Source organism: Elephas maximus, chromosome 5, assembly GCF_024166365.1.
Source record: "Elephas maximus indicus isolate mEleMax1 chromosome 5, mEleMax1 primary haplotype, whole genome shotgun sequence".
Classification (NCBI taxonomy): Eukaryota; Metazoa; Chordata; class Mammalia; order Proboscidea; family Elephantidae; genus Elephas; species Elephas maximus.
The window spans coordinates 40,950,273-40,968,436 of NC_064823.1; the positions used below are offsets into that span (position 1 = coordinate 40,950,273).

General features: G+C 40.2%; 1 protein-coding gene across 4 annotated transcripts in view; it reads left to right on the top strand.

The window, feature by feature from the left end:
* Positions 1-18,164, top strand: part of ELOVL6 (ELOVL fatty acid elongase 6) — a 176,954-nt gene that overhangs the window by 151,659 nt on the left and 7,131 nt on the right. For all 4 annotated transcript variants that reach the window (XM_049885543.1, XM_049885546.1, XM_049885541.1 and 1 more), the window contains one exon: positions 10,579-10,730. In XM_049885543.1, the coding sequence (XP_049741500.1) occupies positions 10,579-10,730 (152 nt within the window). The remainder of the gene's footprint in view (positions 1-10,578; positions 10,731-18,164) is intronic.

Here is an 18,164-nt window from a genome sequence, read left to right on the forward strand (position 1 = left end):
TTTGGTTGGGGAAGAGACTATATATAAATAATGCTATATATCATGATTCAAGTACACTCCAAATGAAATATTCGTTAGTCATCCTTCAGGAAAAAAAAAAGGTTGGTTTCCTCATGAGGCTGTAGAACCTAGTTAAGATGCTGAGATGCAGTTAATGGAGCAGCGCTATTAGTCTTGGCATGGGAATTGTCACTCTCTTAATAATTTGGTGATATTCCAAAAGAGATTAAGAGTTTTCTCAAAGAAACAAAGTTTTCTGTGGAAACAAGATGACTAAGCACTTTTATGACCCTGGTGAGTTTTTTTTTTTTTCCGGCCTTCAGCATCAATCTTTACTACTGCCCACATTTATTTCCAGTTTTTTTTTTAGTTCATACAACTTTTAATTTTTTGCCGTACTTAATTGGGGTAACTAATCCAGCACATTGTTCTTTCCGCATGTAATTCAAAGCCATTATACCTTAGACCTGGGCAAGCCTTCCCAGGAACACATTAGATAGCATCTCATCGGTAGTTGAATCAAGAAGATAAAGCAACGGAAGAAACACACCCACCAGAAGACATAATTTTATAAAATTTAGGAGACCTCTAAGCCTTAAAATTCAGGGAGAAGTTTTCCCATCTAAGACAATAGTGCTGCACAGATAAGCAAATTTCTCTGCAACTTCGTCCAGAGTTTCTTGTAGTGGGGGTGGTGAGGGGAGGGGAGACAGGAAGGCAGGTATCTTGGAGGGTGAAGTCTCCAGGGTTTTCCTAACCCAGAGCTAGGACTCATTAAAAAAAAAGAAAAAGAGAAAAAAAAAAAAAACCTGTTGCCTTTAAGTTAATTCCAACTCATGGCAACCCCACGTGTTACAGAGCAGAATTGCTCCATAGGTTTTCTTGGCTGTAATCTTCATGGAAGCAGATCACCAAGCCTTTCTTTGGTGATGCTACTGGGTAGATTCAAACCACCAACCTTTATGTTAGTAGTCAAGTACAAACCATTTGTGCCACCCAGGGACCTTTTTCTAGGACCCATGTTGTTATGTGCCATCAAGTCTATTCAGACTCATTGCAACACCATATGACAGAGTAGAACTGCCCCACAGCATTTGTTGTTGCTATTAGGTGCCCTCAAGTAGGTTCCAACTCGTAGGGACCCTATGACAACAGAACAAAACACAGCCCAATCCTGCACCATCCTCACAAGCAGTCATTGCTATGCCTGAGTCCATCATTACAGCCACTGTGTCAATCCATCTTGTTGAGGGTCTTCCTCTTTCTCGCTGACCCTCTACCAAGCATGATGTCCTTCTCCAGGGACTGGTCCCTCTGGATAACATGTCCAAAGTACATGAGCTAAAGCATCACCATCCTCACTTCTGAGGAGCATTCTGGCTTTACTTCTTCCAGGACAGATTTGTTCGTTCTTCTGGCAGTCCATGGTAGAGTCAATATTCTTTGTCGACACCGTAATTCAAAGGCATCAATTCTTTGGTCTTTCTTATTCATTTTCCAGCTTTCGCATGCATATGAGGTGATTGAAAATACCATAGGATTTACTAGGCTGTAAATCTTTATGGGAGCTAATCACTTTCTCCTGTGGTGGGTTTGAACTGCCAACCTTTCAGTTAGCAGCCAAGTGTTTAACCATTGTGCCACCAGGACTCCTTTCTAGAACTCATAAATACTCCCAAATCAGAGGTTCTGATTCTATTGGCATTAGAATGGTTTTAGAGCCTCCCAGTGGTTGTAATATCCAGCCCGGATGTAGAACCACACTACCCTAAAGGGAAGTCTGGTGCGGAGTTTAGAGGGGCAGCCTTGGGATAAGAGGCAAAGCACTAGAGCTATTCTCAAAAGATTCTGCTACTCAGGAACTGTGGACCTTGGGCAAGTCCCCTGACTTCTCTGTGCCTATTTGTCTATAAAATAGGATGATAATGGTGCCCCTGGTAGAGTTGTTCTGAGAATCAAATTGCATAATGCAGGAGCTCAAGAAAGTTCTTTACATGTGGAATATCATGCCAGCATCCAGCACAATGCTTACACAGAGTCGAATACTTGTTGGCAAGAATCGAAGCTGGCATTGTTTGGTCTGACAGTCAGGATGAAGCAAACCATGGCTGCCTTCCACTCTGTCCCTAAACGGGCTGAGGCTACTAGTAGTACCAAGGAGGTGAAATCCCTGTGTCCCAAATTAAAACATAATGATAGCTGAAGTAACATAACAGAAAAACCTGCCTGTTTCATGAAGTAGTGTGCAATCTTAATCAACATCTCAAACTGAAGTGAAGTGTTTTAAGTTCCCCAGCCTGATGTTCTATTTCTTTTGGGAAATTCTAATTGGGCCCCATTATGGTACCATGCTGTCATTGTTTTTTTAACGTCTCCACCTCCTTACTGCCCCATCTGCCAGGTTTGTTTTGTCAGGTTAGTTTTTCAAACTTGGCCCCAGCATTCCTTTGCATTGCCAGATACCTGGAACAAGGTGTTATGTACAAGTCGTCGTTCATTGTAGAGGCAAGGACTGTACTCAGCAGTATGTAAACTATCATATCTCTGAGAAGCAAAGGAGTTATTATCCAAGTAGCATTCAGACCCTTAAGGGTTCTTTTCCATTTATTTATTTTCCTTTAATTAAAAAAAAAAAAAAAAGTGCTTAAATTTAAAGTTAAGGGAATAACTAATACATCAGAAAACAAGTCGAAGCCAACCAATCCTATCACACATTTAATTAGAACATCTGTCTCAGACTGAATTTTGCTGCCTTATCAAGGGGATTCATGGTGAGTGGTGACAGCAGTCAGATGGCATGTCCACTGTACGTTTGTCTGTGGGGAACCGTCGTAGCCACTAAGATAGCTTCTCTGGGCTGCAAGTCTTTTCTCATTTACTGCTTCTTCCATGAAGCCTTCAGCACTGATAGCCTCTCCACTACAACACATAGTGTTTAATTATCCTAGGAATTACATTAATATCATCGCATGTTATTATTTAACAGCTATTTTTAGATATCACTGCAAAAATACAATGGCAGCAATTTCGTGCTTCAGGACTGAGCTTAAATGACCTTTCTTCAAAGAGGCCTTATCTATTCTCATCCTGTTCTAAACTAATTTTAGCTTTTTATACCTAGTTCTTTTCTTTCTTATCAGTCCCTTCCCCCTCCGCCCCAGCTTTTTTGGTTACTGTGGACTCTGGTTACCCTTTATACTAAAAGCTCTACAAGGAGGGTCGTAGCCTACTTTACGTACCATGTTTTCCCCAGGGCCTGCTAAGTAGTAGGTGCTAACAACCACTTGCAAAATGATTCCTGGGAGTTAGGTAGCAGTAGCCGTGGTGGCGCAGCAGTTAAAAGCTACTGCAAGCTCTGGCTGCAAACCAAGAAGTCACCAGTTCGAATCCACCAGCCACTCCTTGGAAGCCCAATGGGGCAGTTCTACTCTGTCCTATAGGGTCTCTGTGAGTCTGAATCAACTCAGCAGCAATGGGTTTGTTTGTTTTTTGTATCCCTATTTTATCTATAACTGGAAATTATATTGAACTGATCAGTTGCCACTGAGTTGATTCCATCTCATGGGACCCTATGTGTGTCAGAGTAGAACTGTGCTCCATAAGGTTTTCAATGGAGAGCCATACTCACAGGTAATATCATTTATTTTGTGTGTCAATCTGTTATTTCCCTAAAATGTAACCTTGGGATAGTTTCAGTTAAAGGTTTAAAGAGTATCTCAGGGCAGTAGTCTCAGGGAGTCCTCTAGTCTCAACTAGTCCACTAAGTCCGAACTTGTCAAGAATTTGAGTTCTGTTTCTCATTTTTCTCCCACTCCACCAGGGTTGTTTGGGAGATTTTTGTAAATTTTCTAATGGAGATAACTGATTGAGAGCTCCTGGCACAGCCAGTGAGTCAAATTTAGAGATGATCACTCAGTAGTAAAAGGTAAAGTGAAATTATACACACTGAATTGTTAGTGAAGGAGTAGAAGAAGTAAATCAACAGGAGAACTGCAATTGTGTATCATTATTTGACTGCTGAATTATTGGACCAAAAATAAAAATCCACACTTGGACATCTTGTCATATTATTATCAATAAATATATTTTTAGCAAAGGCTAAACACTAGACCATATTAGGCATTCTGTGCTGAGTTGGCCTCTCATCAGTTGTCAAAGGTTTTAGAATTTGGGTTACACGTTGTGCGTAGAAGCTTATGATACTGATGTGGAGATGCCATTATTCCATATCACAAACACCAGATTCCTATACTGCTTCCCAAGCCTAGAGGTATTACAGTAGGTTTTTTGGTTTTTGCCTTGTTTTAGTCTGCTCTGGGATCATTCTATCTTCTTCCCACTCTTGAAACTGACAGGTGCTAAGAGAAAGAGCAGTTCAGATTTTGTTATCAGGAAAATCAGTGGCCTCACCTATGTTTATAGAGTTCCTACTGAGTCAGAATCGACTCCAGGGCACTGGGTTTGGTTTTTTGGTTTTACTGTGGCTCAGCTGCTGCCATGTTTTGACAGCTGACAAGATCTCACATCTTTTTTTTCTCCCCTGATTGTAGACTAGTAGTGTAGTGAAACATTCTCCATTACCCAATCCTGGAAGTAATTGCACCTTTGATTATTGGATTAATAAGATGGGGGGTGATCAACACTTGAACAGATATGGTCCTTGAGAAATCCTGTTTTGATTTCAAAATACTTTACATTTAAGTTGAGGACCAGTAAATGAACAATGTAAGAGTGGTTTTACCATCTTTTGGTGTTCATGTTGAAAAAATGGAAGCATTATTAATGATTTATACCCGCGGCTCTTTCTACCCAAGGCAGAATTCTGGAATTCTCTGAGTCATTCCTGAGACATTCCACTTTGACTTGCAGATAGCAATAAAATTGGAATGCTAAAATACAGAGTTATTCAGTCTTTTAAATGGTCGGACCTAATGATCAGAGCCTGGGTTTCAAAGGTTAGCCATATCCCCCACACTTCTTTAGAAAGGACTCCAATACTTAGACCTGTAAAAGAAAAAGAAAAAAAAAAACTAATAGATCGTGAAAGTGAGGACTTGTTTCCTGAACTTATACTCTAAATGTTCCAATATCTGTTTATGTAGCCCATGATATATCAAAAGAAGAATCCCACCCACAAACATACACACCCTCCCCTAGTATTCTGTCAGCACCACGAATTTTCCTGTCAAAATTTGAAATTTGATTATGTTATGCATGTACTTTATATATATACATACATGTATTTTGTTGTTAGGTGCTGTTGAGTCAACTTTAACTCATAGTGACCCCATGTGACAGAGTCAAACTGCCTCATAGGATCTTCTGGTCTGTAATATTTCATTTATGGGAACAGATCTCCAGGTCGTGGAGGCAACTGGGTAGGTTTGGACCACCAACCTTTCAGTTACTGGCTGAGAGCTTAACGTTGTGCCACCAGGGCTCCTTTATATATGTAGTATAATATATGGCTTGTTTCTTGTCACCTCTCACAGGTTTAACTGTACTAAAAAATAAAAGGCTTCCTGCCAACCCCCAGAATGGTCACAATGAAGAGTTCAGTGGCATTCTTGGCATGCCTTGTCAAATTGCTCAGGCTCCTTTTGGACTGGGAATCTGGAACAGTAGTTTGAAAAGCAGCGCCTCAGTTAATTAGGCTGCATTTTCCTCCGATCTTCTTGCTGCACTGTGGCCGAGATGACTGAGGAGAAACAAAGCATCCACTGCACCCCCTGCCCCTGGAGTTCTCTGCTGCTCCATGAACTGTTGTGATCAAAACTGGGTCTTGACAAGAAAAATGATACAGTGAAACCTCTGAGAGCTGGCACTCAACAGGACTGCCTTGTTTTTTCGAGTCTAGCGAGTTTTCCGCCTTTGACAGGGTGCAGTCTTACCACTTTTCTGTTGCTCATTCTAATGAAAAATATTTGCGTTTTCCTTCTCGAACAGGTTTCCACCTTCAACAGATTCCGGCTTTTTCAGGTTTTACTGTATATTGCTTCCCAGAAGGGGAAAAAAAAAAGGTGCCAGTCTGACCATATAGCTGGGAAAAGACATGTGACACAGTCCAGTGTGATCTGCCCTCATTAAACAGTGGTCCAGGCTCTGGGCCTGTTTGAGGCACTAGATTTAGAATAATCTTTCTTACCTGATTTAAAGATAAATTTCATGTGAACCAGATGCTTTTCTATACCAACATCCTCTCCTCTTCATGGCATTCATGAAGTTCTATGGAAGATGCCCATTTCACCTCATGTGGCAAACTATTAGGTGTCACTTATTTCATGTAAAAGTTGGCTTCGTGGAGATAAGTGGAAGAAATAGGAACAACGCGAACAATCATCAGTGCAAATCAAATTCTCTATTAGCTTTCTTGGCTTTCAGTTAGAGACAATTAACCTTTACCGCTCTTACATGACAAAATGAAATGAGAGTTAAAGGTGATTTTCAAAGTTGACGGGTAGACAAAGTAAAACAGCAACAGTAACAACAATAATGAATAATAATAAAATTACAATAATAAAATTTTTTATTGAGCACATCTATCAGGCTGTATGCTAAATATTGTTTTAAAAATCATTTTAAAATTTTCTAGAACTAATTTGCAAATTATAGACAACATCATCTTCATTTCAGATGAAGAAAGATAGATTAAGTTACTTGCCAAGGTGTGAAAGTAGTACCGGTAAGGGGCGGGACTATGCTTGGAGCCAGTCTAAAAAGGCCTCAGTTTACAGCTTACATATTGGTAGTGACTTATAGTGGTTGAGAAGAACTTTGATGCTATCTTCAGGCATGGCCAGAAAGAGTATCACGATTGATTAGCCATGTCTGCGTGAACATCAGAAAGGACTGGGAGTAGCTGAACACGAGCTGTGTATTTGCCTTCTGCTTCATGCTGTCTCTTGACGTAATGTAATTTAGGGAGGAAAAAAAAGCCTCCCTCCTTTACAATGTATTTTGCTAAGGTGCCACAGTCTTTGTGGCATTGTACCCACTTATAATAAAAGCCACATGGCTCCAAAGTGTGCAGTGGCTGAGATGTGCCGGGGCAGAGCCATGGCTTCCCATGAATAACAATCATCCCATTGGCCAAGCAGCTCCCTGGCTGCCCCCCAGCAGTAGCAGTGTCACATCGTAACAATGCGCCTTTGCCTGCAGACACGTAGGCCCAATGGCTGGCACTGATGGTTTCTATAAAAGTGCCTCTGTCTTTTGTTCTCAGTCAGGCTTATTGTTCAGAGCTTAGGGAGGGAGGCTTATGTCCAGATATGGGACAATAATATGTGCTATACACTTGTTGTCAGCAATATTGTGGGTCACCATGATAACAAAATATTCAGTTCTACAAGGTTCTGAAATGCCTTTCTTACCCACTAACCACCCCCCTAACTTTTGAATACCTATTCACTCAACTCAAATACCACTTCCCCTCAAATCTTCTAGGACCACCACCAGCCAGAGTTAGCTTGTTGAAGCTTGCCACTCCAGCAACTAGCATAATGCCAATAAATATCTAATAATTCAGAGAAAAAATTAAACTGTGCAGATACTTAAGAAATCATACATATTTGACCTGCAATGATTTTGAGACTTGGATAATCAAAGGGAAGTAACCATTCCAAAGGCACTTTAATCGGATCTAGTCCATCACGTGTGGAGCACACTGTCTAGCAAGAAATAAGAGAAAAAATGCTCCGGGCTGTGTGATTCCTGGGTATCTTGAGCTGGAGTCAGCCGGGAAGAGGATGCTTTATAAAATATTCTGAAAATTTATAGATCTGGACCTCATAAGCAGAGACTAATACATTTTGAAAACGTGTCATTGGTGTTTTATTGCTTTGGATTTGTACAAAAGTCATTGACATCTCCCCCACTGGTATAATAAAAGCAGATAACTGATGTAGTAAGTAGCTCATCAGTAATATCTACGATTAGATGTGTTTTATAGCCACAGAGGGAACTTCTGCACAAAATATTAACTAGTGTTCAAAAGTCTACTGAAAATCGGACCTCGCGTGCTGTGTCCAGTGGAAAGCACTGGGCTGCAAGTAATAGGAAAATGCAGAATGGCTTATACAATAAGGAAGATTTAGCATCTCAAAAAACAAGAAGTCTAGAAACCGGATCACTCGGAGGTTGGCTAATTCAGCAGCTCAGTCCCATCTTTAAGGACTAGTTTGCCATCCTCTGTGACTTGGCTTGGTCCTCAAGCTAGCTCCTTCTTGATTACAAGATGACGGCTACAGTTGCAGACCTGTTAAAGAATAAGGAACCCTTTCCCCAAAGGCCCCCAGCAGCCCTCTCTTCTGATCGCATTGGCTAGAATTGGGTCACACGCTCACACTAATATAAATCACTGGTAAGGGAAATGGGATTACTGGAACTAGTTTGGATAATCAAGGTTTACTCCTGAGTTAGAGATAAGGTCACTTTTCTTGGGGGGAAGACAGAAGGGTCTTGGCTCTTGAATAGGCAACCAGCAGTGTCTGCTACATAAACTCAGTGGAAATGCCATGTCCACATTCCCATGTTACTTTGCATAAAAAATTTTTTTTTTTTTTTAATTTCCATAGCAGCTAATAAATTGGTCAAGATGCAATATCTTAATTTATGACAGAGGCACTTTTTCATATTAAGGTTTAGCCATCACATGGTAAGGTAAAGACAAAACAGAAAAATCAGTTCAGATGGGAATAAAAAAGCCTCCTTTACTTGACTTGAACAAGCAGATTCAGTTCCCCACATCACTCTCCCAAATTAGGAGAGTTTATTGACTGTAAAGTCTGAGGTCATTCCACTGACGGAGAGATTCCTTTGAGATAAGAGAAAGAGAAGGAGCCAGCCGTGAAGTGAACAAGGGGAACAGCTCACTAGGCAGAGGAAATAGCAATGTGCAAAGGCCCTGAGGCAGGAAACTGAAAGGAACTGTAAGTAATGGAATGATTGGCTTATGTGAGCAGAAAAAGAACGGCAAAGTGAGAGTGGAGATGGGGGAGAGACAGGCTGTTAAAAGCCTTATGTGTCCTGGTCAGGGATTGAGGTTTCATTATAAGTATAGTGGGAAGCCACCGAAGGATTAAACAGGATCTATAATGTAAAAAATCCCTGAGTAGCTCAAACAGTTTGCACCTGGCTACTAACCAAAAGGTTGCTGGTTTGAACCTACTCATCAGTGCTGCAGAACAAAGGCCTGGCTATCTGCATCTATAAAGATTACAACCAAGAAAACTTACGAAGCAGTTCTACTTTGTAATACATGATGTCTCTATGAGTCAGAATCGAGGCAACATCAACAGGGTTGGTTTTTTTGTGTTTTTTTTTTCCCCCAATTTGATGAGACTGCCACTCAATTCAACAGTTGTCACCTAGTTTATCTCCTAATTGTCTTCTGAAACCTGGAAGGGGATGCTGCCCCTTAGGGCAAAAAGGGATGGGCAAGAACATCACCACCCCACCCAGCCAGTCACGCCTGTGGTTTGCATACTCTGGGGCACACACTTAAAGGGGTCATTCACGTCATGAAGGCTGCTCCTTTCAGTTGCCAAGTCCTCCCACACTTGAGATTGCATTACTGAGCACAACACATTCCAGAGCTGATGCCCTCCTGTTTCCTTACCAGTTCCTTGACAAAAATTTCATATGACAGTTTCTTCATTTTTTTCTTCCATATTTTCAACTATGCTTATGCAGAGCTAAACACATTACAGAGCATTGAAAACAGTTTTAGAGCAGAGGTATGTACATGGCTCTGCGGAGCTCAGACGAGTCAGCACTAATGTCTTTCTGGGCAGGCTTCCTTGAGGCACCTGAAGAAGGGATAGGAGAGCTAGCCTTTGAGGGAGATTTAGAGGGAGGTTGACACAAACAATTAAGCACATGGCTACTAGCTGAAAGGTTGGTGGTTCAAACTGTCCCAGTGGCATTTCAGAAAACAGCCTTGGCTATCTGCTTCCAAAAGATTACAGCCTTAAAAACTCTATGGAGCAATTCTAGTCTGCACACATGGGGTCACCATGAGTCAGAATTGACTCTGTGACAACAACAGAGAAGGCAAAGGAGTAACCACGGACAGTGGTGTGAAGGCTGCTAGAGAAATCCAAGGAGAGGCTATGGACATCTGGGTTGACTAAGCCAGTCCAGATGAGGAAGAGTTGGATTAAAGAGATAAACAGATATTCAGGGGATAGAACCGGAATGATTGGACATAGGACAGAGCTTACAGAAACCCCATCTCACTCCCTGTGGGATCGTTCTCAATCTGAAATACAGAGATCACCAAAGTTCATCATGAAACCCTGCTCTGGCTCTGAACCTGCTTTTCATGACCTCTTTTGGGGACACTGATGAAGAATGAATGGTTTCATGTGTGGTCTTCAGAACAAAAAAAAAAAAAGCACTGAAAAATTTTATTAGCTCTTGCTTGCAGATTTTAGGATGCTTTGGGGGTAAATGCAAATTTATTGTGATTCCATCTGTGCCGATTTCCCACCAATGGCAACCCAGTCTTCTAAGTATAGTTAATGTCAGAAGTGAAATTATTTTCCTGAATATTGTTTCTTTTCTCTTTTCATTATGAAGTATATTCGGTGCTCTTCGAACTGGTGCTTATATGGTGTACATTTTGATGACCAAAGGCCTGAAGCAGTCAGTTTGTGACCAGGGTTTTTACAATGGACCTGTCAGCAAGTTCTGGGCTTATGCATTTGTGCTAAGCAAAGCACCTGAATTAGGTGAGTGTCTTCTCGCCTTCCTTTTTCTCCCTGTCACTTTGTAGCTACTTGCATATCTATAATATCTGTCTTAAAAAAAAAAATTAAGGTCCTATTTTGTTGGTTGCAGGAAAGTTACAGTTATTGAATTTGGATTCTTAATTGACTTCCATTTTCGTTTTCTCTCTCCTCTCCCTCCCTTCTTCTAAATAATTGTACATTGTGTATATTAAAAGCAAAATAGTTTACATAGACCATGCAGGTTTTTAAGCACTACTGAAAATACACTTCCAGCAGCTTATAAAATATACACAGCCCCTTCTCTAAGTCCCATTAACAGCTGAACTAATATTAGAATATGGGGGAAAAAGAGCAATGAAGCTATATCCAAGTCCCATATCACAATACACTTTTCATCTCTAGAGTTAAGAATGAGATTAGCACGTTAAGCTTTTCATTTGGGCCTCCTCATGTTCTCATTAGCAAATGCTAAGGGCTGGTCTCTGGCGTTGTTTGATTTTTATCATCACAGGGATGGGCCTTGGGGAAGGAGAATGTAGTTCACCTGCTAGAATAGAAAATATTAGCCATATTTGTAGACTCCTAAGGTTTTTCCCTCAACTCTGTATGGATCTTGACTATAAGAGCGGCACAGGTTAGCAGATATAGTGAAAAATGTAAATGGCAAGGAGTTGACACAGGTATAGTTCTCTAGGAAAATACCTTTATTGCCAGAAAAAGGGCGCCGCTGGTGATGATGAGCTGAGTTTATCTGTGAGCAGTGCTGGCCACCATGCCACAAACTGGTATATATTCTTAGGGAGATAGCCTTGCCATGCTATGGGCTCCTTATTTATTTATTTGTCTTTTTTTTTTTAATCTGGAGTTAAGAATCATACGTATTCAATTCAAAACCCTTACTTATAGTATTTATAACACATCCCGAGTTCCCCTATATTAAGTCACCTATAACATAAGCTATCAACGATCTTTCTGTAAGATGCCCCTAGTTCACGTTCTGTGTCTATTTATATAGGGTATGAGGTCTCCGATATGTGGATTAGCTACCTGTCCACTTTCCAGTGGGTGCTATACATCTGTTGCCTATGACTAGCTAGCAGTTGGCTTGAAATACAGGTTTGACCACCGTCTTACCAGGTTAAAAACAAAGGAAGAGCAGCAGAAGAAAACATTTTTCTGATAATCTTTCCTAAGAGGGGGAGGAGCGTGAAGATGAGCCACTACTTAATCTAAAATAACTCGATCACTGTTACACACACACACAGTCTTAAAGTGAAATGCATTAGTATGAATTCATTCATTTATTCAATAAATTTACATTAAGTACCTACCATGGGCCAGGCTTTTAACAGTGGTGGAATAGAACGGTTACTTTATCTAAAAGGAAATTTATTATGTGAATGTTATGAACCAGGCCCCAGGAAGCTATTTTTTTATACTTGAATTGAGACTGTAGGTCCAAAATCTTAAGCTAGAGCAGTGATTGTCAGACTTGGATCTGCAAACAATGCAGGAAATTCTGCAGATATATTTTTAGGAATTCAAAATTTCATCGTGAATATTTTTGGAAATGCTGGTGGCCTAGTGGTTAAGTGCTATGGCTGCTAACCTAAAGGTCAGCAGTCCGAATCCGCCAGGCACTCCTTGGAAACTCTATGGGGCAGTTCTACTCTGTCCTATAGGGTCGCTATGAGTCGGAATCAACTTGACTACAATGGGTAATGTGTTTGAGAATATATTAATCTTGAGTTTTCACTTTACGGCTAATATTTTTAAAAAATTATCTTGTCAAATATATTTCTCTCACAGTAACTTTGTTATGTAAATTAGATTCATAGAGTTTCTGAGTCAGCGCATTTGTTCTGAAACTGGGGTTGGTCTGAGAATATGTATTCTTTATTCTTGGGGTTTTGTGACTTTTTCCTTAAAATAAATCCATGCATTATTAAAGTTTGAAAATTATGCAGGCTGAGAAACATGCACCCCCTCCCCCTGACTTTTAATTTATTCCACACTGTTGTATTTTAAGTATCCTCTTTAATCCCCTTCTTGATCTTTTTTAATACAACTACAAATATAGGAATGTGGTAAATGCCTGAAACAGCGTATTTCCTCTACACGCTATCCTCAAACTCTTTCAGGGTTTCCAACTCTTACTACTCTCAACAATGTTTACAAACCAAAACCAAAAAATATCAGAAATGGTTTTTTTGTACTTTTGGCCCATAAGCCTCAGCTTGCAAAGGAAAAACTAGCTCTCTATTTGTATTTAAGGGGCTTGAGAATGAAAATAGTCCTTTCTACCTCTTGGAGGAATCATTCATTGAGGAGCCATCCCACACTACCTACAATGGTCGCTTTCTACTTGAATTCTAAATTTAAGTCAAATTTTTAGGGTGGTCGATGGAAATAGGATTACAAGAGAAGAACTATTAGCTCAAAACTCAGAGATACTAGTGCTATCATCCTGTGTCTCATTTTGTTGATCTTGATGACATTAAGGAATCATCCGTATCTTAATCTAGGCACAAATGTGCCAGTCTCTGCTACCCCATGTTGTTGTTGTTGTTGTTAGGTGCTCCCGAGTCAATTTTCCACCCATAACAACCCCATGTGACAAAGTAAAACTGCTTCATGGGGTTTTCTAGGCTGTAATCTTTATGGGAGCACATCACCAGGTCGTTCTCCCATGGAACCGCTGAGTGGGTTCAAACCACCAACCTTTCAGTTAGCAGACAAGCGCTTAGCCATTTTGCCACCAGGACTCCTCACCACAGCAGACAATATAACTGAACAGAGTCTTTCCTCTTGAGCCCAGAAGGATCTATAACTCAAGTCTACCACTTGCAGTTGACTGAAATGCTATACCATTGACGTTATAATCCCTTTCCCTGCAGAAGCCTAATTTACCACAGTAGTTTGTAGGTTGGATACCAAATAATCCATCCCTTCACAATTAAAATGGGAATGATACTGTTGACAATGGTCCGAAGAGCTGAGGGGGTGGGGAGCATATGCTAATCTTGACATAGTTCTTTAGGGGGGCTAGTTAGTTAGTGACACAAATTCTTCAGGCAGTTTCAGATCCATTATACAGATATTTTTATATCTTGAGTACCTTTTCTCAATTTTACAATAAGATTTATTTTCCTTCAAATATTGTGGAGCTCATTTGACAATGGCCTACCAGAGATAAACTGCTGAGTCAAAACAGATCCAAAAACCTGTGCAGTTTGAGTGTCTCTGAAATAGTTACCCCTCTAGTCTTCATTTAGGAAATGAACAGGTTGCTTGGATGGCTTCTTTCATTTTGTAAGTTAAATTCTTTCACAGTGTTTCACTCATAGAAAACCTTTTCACTAGCATTTAATTAGGAAAGATTTATCCATTTAGATTATTTAGAGCTATTCTTATTTTTAGGCCCTACGTCCTACCTTTCATTTATCTAACTTTTTAGACTCCCATATGAACACCAGAAAGAAAAGAGCTTAGGAAAATAAAGAACAGTTCTTCATGTTCAATACTGAAGCTGTATTTTCCCAAAAAAAACCTCATATTCCTGCAGTTTTCACTAAACTCTTGATAGCAAGAAGGGCTTTCTGTTTCAGCAGAAACAATGAGCTTATTTCAGTGAATTATAGGGTTACAATCTACTAGAACAAGTGAGAAGAAGGGAGCCACTAACCTGCTTTGTGTGTCAAAATCTTTGAGCGCCTACTGTTTGAATTATATTAAAACCTGCTGAGATTTGGTTTTGTTAAAACTTGGAAACATCTGCTCTGAGTCTAGGTCCTTGCTCAGTTGGCTTGTCATTGTTTTCGAAAACTCTGACTCAGCTGTGCTCCAGCTAACTCTGCAAAGGGGAGCACAGCCATCTGTGAAAAACTACACACTCAGAGTAGGTACTCTGTGTCTCTTTGTGGCCATGAGCATGCTGGGGCTTCCAAATGTTGTTGGACATCTCCATGGCTGCATAGAGACCTTCGCTTACCAGGCACACGGGCAGAAGGTATAATTCAGGAGGCAAACCTGGGTACAAGGAACACCACGCCCTCCCTGCAAAGCTAGCTCTTGACTGAAAACAGCTGAACCAGTGCTAGAGAAATCATGGTAAAGAGAAAAGGAACCAGAAAGTAGCTCAAAGAGGTGACATGACTAAAATGTTCAAGATTCAAAAGTCCTATTGCATATACTTGGCCAAAATCATTTACATAATGCTAGCTGGACCTTTGGCAAAAAAGACTGATTGGCCAGCACCAAATACACAGCCTCTGATAGTTTGCATTTCTGGGTGATGCTGTAGTGTCTGGCAAGCCTATAAATACCATGGTTGGCACGACCCTGGCTCATGACAAATCAAATGTGATGCGTGATTTCTCCAGAGGAAAAAAAATCTATATGTCAACTGAAATATGAAGAAGTACCATGAGCGGTCTCAATGAGTCCCTCTGGAACCTTGTTGCCTGAGGGAGGTTACCATTCTCTGAGTCAGCAGCCTTCCTGGGATACTGACTTTGATATGGCATTACAGTGGCATTTCTGAGAGGCTCCCGAACCATTATTGGGAGATCCTCATCTTCTTTACTCCATCTACCCGCGCACATATTCAAATTAATTTTATTTTGAAGATTTCAAGACACTCCCCTCCTCCCCAACCAAGTAACTAGAAACATGGAGTATACCATGGACTTCCAGAAGAATGAACAAATCTGTTTTGGAAGAAGTACAGCCAGACTATATAGCTACAGTAATCAAAATTGCCTGGTAGTGATATAGCAATAGACACACAGGCCAATAGAATAGAATTAAGAGTACAGAAATAAACCCACACATCTATGATCAACTGATTTTTGACACGGGTGTAAAATTCATTTGATGGGGAAAGAAGAGTTTCTTCAATAATGGTGCCAGGAAAATTGAATTTCCACATGCAAAAAAATGAAACAGGATCCATACCTCACACCACACACAAAAACAAATTCAAAAGGGATTAGGGACTTAAATGTACAAACTAAAACTATAAATTTCTTAGAAGAAAAAGCAGAGCAACACTGTCAGGCCTAGCTTTTAACAATGGATCATCTAATATAATAACAAAAGCACAAACAGCAAAAGACAAAGTAAACAAATGGGACCTCATAAAAATTAAAAGCTTTTGTTCATCAAAAGACTTTACCCAAAAAAGTGAAAAGACAGGCTACTGACTGGGAGAATCTATTCAGAAACCATATATCTAATAAGAACCTAATAACCAAAATATATATAAAACTTAACAAAAAGACATACAACCCAATCATAAAATGTGTAAAGGACTTGAATAGACATTTCACCAAAGAGGACATTCAAGTGGCCACCAAACATATGATAAGATGTTCAGCATCAGAACCATCAGAGACATGCAAATCAAAACCACAGTGAGATACCATTTCACTCCCACTATGATGACTAAGATTAAAAAAAGAAGAAAAAACCAACAAATGTTGATGAGGATATGGGTTAATTGGAACCCTAACCAATTGCTTGTGGAAATGCAAAATAGTACAGCCCTTGTGGAAAACAGTGTGGCAATTCCTCAGAAAGCTAAAAATAGAATTACCATATGACCCAGCATTTTCACTCTTGGTATATACCCAAAAGACTTGAAAACAGAGACTCAAACAGAGGCTTGCACACCAGTGATCACTGCAGCACTATTCCCAATGGCCAAAAGGTGGAAACAACCTAAATGCTCAACAACAAATGAATGGATAAACAAAATGTGGTACAGACGTACAATGGAATACTACTCAACCAGTAACAGAAATGAAGTCTTGGCACATGCTACAATATGGATGGAGCTGGAAGACATTATGCCGAGTGAAATAAGTTAATCACAAAAGGACAGATATTGTATGACCTCACTTATATAAAAAGACAACAAAAGACAAATGTATAGAGAATAAAGCTTATTAGTGGTTGCCAGGGGCAGGAGGGAGGGATGAAGTGTGTGTGGGGGGGGGTGTTGATGGTGATGGAAATACTGTATTGATTAAGTGTAGGGTTGTACACCCTATTGTAATTGCTGTCAGTAAGTCATACACCTGTAAAATGTTGAATTGGCAAAAGTTTTGTGATAGATATATTTACAACAATGACCAAAAAAAAAAGGTAGCTGCTGAAGCTTATTGTGTACAACCAAAAACCTCATGGGATTTGGTTTCTTGGTTTGGAGCTTTAGGGTCACTGTTTCACAGGACATCCCAGTTAATTGGCCTAATAACATGTTTAGTGCCTCTGTTCTACCTCCTACTTTGATCCATAGTGTGTGGGGTTTTAAAGCTTGCAAGCAGCCATCCAAGGCTCAATTTGTCTCTACTTGCCTAGAATGACAGAGGAAGGAGGAAAAGCAGGAGTAGAAGGAGGATATGGAATGTACGGCTAATTGCATCCTTGAACAGCTGCTTCTTTTACCTTGAGACCAGAAGAGCTGGATGGTACCCATCTACCATTACTGATCGATTTGATCACAGATTTCAAAGGAGGGTTCTGATCATAAAGGGAAAAATACAGAATAGAATTTCAAATTCTCATGGACTCCAGACTTCCTAGAGCCATGAAGTTTGGATGAACCCCTGAAACTATTGTCCCGAGATAATCTTTAAGCCTTAAATCAAAAACATCTCCTGAAATATTCTTAAAACCAAACAATAATTTAGCTTAACTAGTAAAAAATGTTTGCCTTGACCATTATGCTCTTTTAAGAACTGGGATCAAATGGGATCAAATTGACCACAGCAACTTTAAAGATGAAATAGGAAACTTAAGGGGCAGTGAATTTATGTCAACTCAGAAAAGGAAGGTGAGAATCGTTACGCAACTTGAAGAATGTAATCAGTGTCACCGAATGGTACGTGTAGAATCTGTTGAATTGGTATATGTTTTGCTGTGTATATTCTCAATAACAACAATAAAATTGTATATTAAAAAAAGAAGAAGTACAGCCAGAATGCTCCTTAGAAGCGAGGATGGCGAGGCTTCATCTCACATACTTTGGAGGTGTCATCAGAAGGGCCTAGTCCCTGCACAAGGACATCATGCTTGGTAAAGTGGAATGTCAGCAAGAGGAAGACCCTCAATAAGGTAGATTGACACAGTGGCCGCAACAATGGGCTCAAACATAGCAACAATTGTGAGGATGGCACCAGACTGGGCAGTGTTTCATTCTCTTGTCCATAGGGTAGCTATGAGTCAGAGGTGACTCCACGGCACCTAACCACAGTGTATCTCAGATCAAGCCTGAGACACCCTGCCCCCCGAGACAGGAAAAGCAAAAAGCAATTCTTTCAACTCCAGAGGCGTATGTATGATCCCCTTTTCATTCTACCTTAGCCCGTTCTAATCTGGTTCATGTTTTGTCTCCTGCTACTTTCCTGGCATAGAAATTGTTCTCTAGAC